The following is a 6101-nucleotide window of genomic DNA, read 5'->3' on the forward strand; positions in this document are numbered from 1 at the left end:
GTGATTCCGTGCGAACCGCAAACAAAAAATCCGCTGATCGAGAAAATTTACAAATTTAAACATGTACGCGCGCCGGACGGTCGCTAGTACCCAATATAAATTTGCAAAAATTTATAAAATTTGTGAAAAAATTGGATAAGGCCATAAATCCTGGCATGTCTCCTGCCTCGGGCATAATATCTCTATTTCCGATGGTAGATTTAAGGAATCATCTTGCTTTGCCAATTTTTGTTACCTTGCGTTTCGATCGCTGATGATCGATCGATGATTATCGTGGTGCTCGCTACTCATTGCGTGCTTCTGCTACTTTATCATGATCTATCTTTCACATCTTTCCACGCTCAAGTCATCGTTGGTATTTATTTATTAATTTTTTTTTTCCTTTTTTTTTCTTTTGTTGATAAAATAGACTTTTCCTTCGGTATAATCGATTGCAAATCAAACTCGAGGATTTAACTTTATATTGTTCGCTCAATCAGAACGCTGATCAATAGTTTCATTTACTAAGGCCATTATATTTGGACAAAGCTAACGACAATTCCTTACGATCGACTGGTCGAAATATTTTGACTGTTATCGAATATCAGTCTGCCCTTGTATGTCCGTCTAGTTGCTCGTACCAATTACTTTCCATTCCCGTACTTCCATAAATGCAATAAATTTTATAAAATTACTTTGCTCCTGTATCTCGTATACCTCTTCAGAATTGCAATGGTCGTGCGTAAAGCTCCACTACTGGCATTGCCATTTACATGCATTGATTTTGTCGAACATTTATTAAGTTTCTTAATTTTTTAGCTTTAGTGCTTGATTGTAAAGTGATATCTCACAGGGAAGTTGAAAACGACTTTTAATATCGTTTTTCAACAACAACTGCTTTCACGTTTCGACATATGAACCTTATATGTTGGCCAACGCATTGCTTTACGAGCTAATAATTTGTAATTGCAATAATAATTCTTTCGTAAATAATTATCCTCCCTCAAACCATCCGCGGCCTTCACGACCCCAGACTCACGTTCAATCCCTTATAAATAAAATGAAAAAGTGTGCTAGCAACAACGCGTGAGTCCTCGAGAGTACGGCAATTGTGGAACCGTATTATTAAGATTATTAAGGGCATCGAAGCCGGGAGACACGCCTGACGCGACGAATTATACGTCAGATTTTTCTCGATCTTCAAACTTCGTGTCTTACCATACATAATTTATATCTTATTTTTCTCCTTAAATCTGCTCTATATCGTTTTTTAAAACTTTATTATTTTTTTTTCTCTTCTTTTTATTAATTTTATTAGAAAACCAATTATTTCTTTGACTGCTCATTCATACTGTTATAACACGTCGCCTAATCGCGGAATAATCCCTGGTCTCTCATCAATTCTATAACCATCCGAAATCTCGCGATTCAAGGCTCCGTCCATTATTTTCTTTAGTTTTTCTTTAAACTTTTTAATTCATCGATATTCATTGTGAAACTGTCCTCGGGTCCTCGTCATCGTCGTCTTATGCACTTTATCGTTGTTTTCAACCGGTTTGGCTATTTGTTTTTGTCTCCATATTGCCTGTCTTCAACTTAACTTTACAACGCTCAGCTATAATCGAATTGTTGCAAAAGCATATGGTTAAATTTTTAATCTTTCTTTCACCTTCATTTTTAATAATAATCTTAAAATAAGTATAATAATATCTACTATTCTTAATCTTAATCTCGACACATGAGATTTGTGTCGTAAGATCATTGTAGCTGAGGAGCCGGTGGGTGATCTTTGAGACAGAAAATAACAGATTTTATGTAGTATAATTTTTTTGTTTCTTACTTTTTATTTATAATATTTTTATAATAAAAATATTTTCTTTTCGAGTTTTTAAAAGTAATATGCTTTACAGAAATTTTGTTTGGTTTTTTTTTTTTTTTATTATTTTATTTTGTTTAAACATGAAAAAATTTGCAGTCGTTGATATGACAGATATATCAGCAGTCGAAGAAGCACTGCTATAGTTTTTCTTCTTTGTAATTGTCTTGATTGATTGGTCCATCGAAGGTAAGAAAGAAATTTATCACTTAATTCTCTAATTTTGAATATACGATTAGGAAAGACAGGCGCGCATCGTTAAAATTAAATCTAAGAAAATGATTATGAATAAACAGAAATTTTATGTACGAATTCAACATAATAGGCATAAATGACCCGAGAAAAAAAAATAATAATTAAAACATCATATCCTGTACATAAGAAATTTCCCGTCTCAAAAATCACAGTGCGGCACCGCGCATTATTTCTCGACGGGTATGGTTTGTAAACCTGTACAAAAAGTTGTTCTTCGTTTACATTCTACGCTTAATAATGATACAATAATGTTGTATTTAAAATGTAACTTATATAACCTTAGTACTGATTAACGATGGCTGCATTCCAGCGTTGGCCCAGCCTTTGGCCGACTGGAGCTAACAGACAAATACGCTCCTTTGAGTGTAAAACTCCGCTGCCTTCTTTCTCTTCATCCCCCCCCCCCCACCAAAAACCCAACATCATATCTGTTCATCTCGTCAAACCTAAGCAACACCTCTAATTTTCTATCTATATACTCTATATAAAATATCGTTAGTATAACTAAAACGCGTGTTGGGTCTAGCTGGAATGCGGCCCTTACTTATGCCTCCCTCTTCATTCATATCAACCTCATTTTTATGCTCTTTCTTAATAATTTTCATTTTATTCTATATTCTAACTTTTCTTTTCAAATTATACGCATAGTAGTCCTCATCTTTCATTCCCATACTCTATCTCTCACTTCAACCATGCTTGCGCACACCTATGCCTTCATACACGCACGTGCGTGCACTTTCTTTTTTCAATCTTTCTCTCGGTATCTTTCTTTCATTTATGCACAAGCATCCTCAATATTTCTTGTTATACTTCTTGTTAACCATATCTTACAATTTTTCAGTCAATGATCTACTGAAAAAAATCGCTCAACTCATTGTAGTCTGTCATTGGTCGGTCAATTAGTTTGATTTCCAGCTGTTTCTTTTGCGGTACACTTTCGTACTGTTCGAACAAATTATATATATTTTCTCAACAGCAACAAAAACGACGTAAATAGGCATCTAATTTCCCGGTTCTACGCCGTCTTCATGTTTTCTTTTCTTGCCTCGGGCAGGAGAGGACTCTGAGAAAATACGACAAAAAAGCAATTAGTTTTGGCTCTATTTAGTTATTTTTAAATCAATCGATAAAGATTCACACCTTCTTGTTGTTGTGCCGGTGGTTGTTGCGATTGTTGTTCATCTTGTTCTTCTTCATCGTCATCATATTCATACTCATCTTCTTCCAACTCACCTTCAACAATGTAATCTTCTTCATCGCTGTCATCCTATAAAGCAAATATCAATTGTGAATTTTTATAAAAATTTTCAACTCATATTATAATGAGTATATTTTTCATTCGCATAACATGTATCATATCATTTTCATTATATATTAATATAGTCGAATTATAACATTCGAACACAATCCTTAATTAATTATAGACATGCGATTTATACTTTTACATAATAATTATAATAAATTTTGGTTACAAATAATTGAATCAATCGATAACAAACCGACTATTATAAAGTAATAAATAATATTTATAAAGAAGTAGGTGAAATATTATGTTATAATATGTATAATATGTATAATATGTGGCAAAACATTGGATGCCTCAATCAATGTATTATTAGTAGCAACATTACAATACTATAATACATAATTAATCAGAATTATCATTATTTAATTAGAATAAATTAATTTCAGAAATGTTTATAGATAATAGTTTATATATTGGAAAACAATGAAAGATGCATAAAAAATATAATATTCAATTTAGACTAAAAAAATAATAAAAATATGTATGAAATGAATAATAATATTTGCAAAAACTTGTAATGACTATTATCTAAACTACCTGATAATCTAAAGATAATTATGAAAGAAAAGATTTAATTACTTTATTAATTTTTAATAATTCATAGTAATAATTATAAAATATAGTGAATAGCATAGTATTTTAAGAAACATTGAAGATAGTTTTTATTAATAAAATTTTAACAAAATTTATTATTAATAATAAATTTTAATAAATTATCAACAATTTTTAGTTATATTCTTAGTGAATTATTCTTCAACAAATAAATAATATATATAGCTGCCGTACATAATCCAAATAGTAATGTAAAATATAAAATATAGAACTGATCAGTGATTTATATATAACAGTTTATAATAATTATGTTACTAACGTATGAAAAGACTGTAGCCAATAAAATATCATTTGGATTGAAGTTAAAAATTATTTTTCACAGAAAAAATAAAATAATAAAAAAGCGCCGCATCATGAACTTGCAATCAATTAAAAACTTAGTATGTACTGATAATATTATGTTTTACTTTACATTATTTTGTATACAAGAACGTTACATTAAATTAAAAAATATTAAAGTAAATTAGATAAAAGAAACTTGAACTAATAATCGTTTGATTTAATACTGTGATACTAAATTTTTAATACAATTAATTTCAAAATTACTATAATTGCAATGTACGTTGTTTCAATATTTATATGTATGATTTAAGTACTTTATTATTTATTTAATTTATTATACATATTATCAAGTTTCAGTAATACTTGCATCAAAATTAATTATATCTGTGAAGATTCATTTTTAAATATAAAAATATAGAATTTACATCGATGTAAAGTAATTATTTATTCGAGCAATAAACAAGGAGTCATTACTTGTAACGCTAAATGTAACAATATTTGCAAAAATATTATAAATTCCTATGTTTTTATTCTAATTGAATATAAAAATATTTTTATACAGAATTCATTAAAAATGAAGAAAATATTGAGCCTACTAAAACACAATCATGAAATATAAAATAGTAAAATGAGTATAGTAATAAAAATATAATATATAATATTCTTATCACGACATAAATAATGTTTTTGATACCATTTATACTAAAAGTTAATAATAGAACAATATAACATTAATTCAATAAGTAATTAGTTAAAAGAAAAAGTTCATTTCTGGAGCTTTATTTATGATTTATTTAATGTTTGTTATTGGTTGCAAAATCAAACATTTGAAATAAATGCTTATTTATATAAAATGATACTTTTCTTTTCCAGTAAAAAATTTAAAACGACGTGTACAACTTATCAATGAAATAAATTAAGAGATTATTTTCCTATAACCAATACAATTTTTGAAAACAATATATTTTTTATTTAATAGTGATGTTAACTTTTCGAAACGTAATTGTCGATTTTTATGATTGAATTTGCAGTTATTTTGCAAAAGGTCATTAATACAAAATTTATATATTGAAAATATTTAATGAAAAATTTAAACATACTTTTTTTTGCATTTTATCTACTTGATTGATTAACTCAGGATTTATTTAATTAATTTATACTGATAAAATATCAGTTCTTATCTGTACATTATTTATTGTGTACGAACGAGGGAAAATTTTTATGGGATATATGTTATGTTGTCATTCCAGCAAATATGAACTAATAAATGTAAAAAATTATTTTGTTTTCCATAATATGAAATAATTAAAAGAAATCTTAATCTACTTAAAATATTGATTATTATATATCAAAATTAAAAAATTTAATTCACAAACATTTAATACTTAGAACTTGCAACAATGGAATAACCCTTTAAATTAACAATTACTTAGTATTTCATAAATTTATGAAAAATTTAATTTAGCATTTAGTATCTATAGTCTGTATCTTTAATATTGAAATAAATTTGTTTTAGTATTCAGGTATTTTTAAAAAATTACTTATGCATGATTTCCAAAAATATAAGTAAAATTTCAATAGAAGTTCATGTTACGCAATACATTTAATAAATACAAAAATAAATATAGAATTGCTTATTTTCGTGAAGCTATTTAGATATACTTAAATGGCTGCACACATAATAAACAAGCATAACGTATTTTTAACCAAAGGTAGTTAAAAAATCGATTTTTATATACACATTGGTTTCTTCTCCCTGCTCTCTGCTCTCTCTCTCTCTCTCTCTCTCTC

General features: G+C 28.0%; 1 protein-coding gene across 1 annotated transcript in view; it reads right to left on the bottom strand.

Annotated features, from left to right (window-relative positions):
• Positions 1-1909: 1909 nt before the first annotated feature.
• Mapmodulin (acidic leucine-rich nuclear phosphoprotein 32 mapmodulin) overlaps positions 1910-6101 on the bottom strand; it is a 12961-nt gene continuing 8769 nt past the window's right edge. Inside the window, exons 6-7 of the mRNA XM_011499049.1 lie at positions 3251-3377; positions 1910-3173 (exon numbers count right to left, since the gene is read on the bottom strand). Coding sequence (XP_011497351.1) covers positions 3112-3173; positions 3251-3377 — 189 coding nt within the window. The 3' untranslated portion in view covers positions 1910-3111. The remainder of the gene's footprint in view (positions 3174-3250; positions 3378-6101) is intronic.

Source organism: Ceratosolen solmsi, unplaced genomic scaffold, assembly GCF_000503995.2.
Source record: "Ceratosolen solmsi marchali unplaced genomic scaffold, CerSol_1.0 scaffold2, whole genome shotgun sequence".
In the NCBI taxonomy this organism is placed as follows: Eukaryota; Metazoa; Arthropoda; class Insecta; order Hymenoptera; family Agaonidae; genus Ceratosolen; species Ceratosolen solmsi.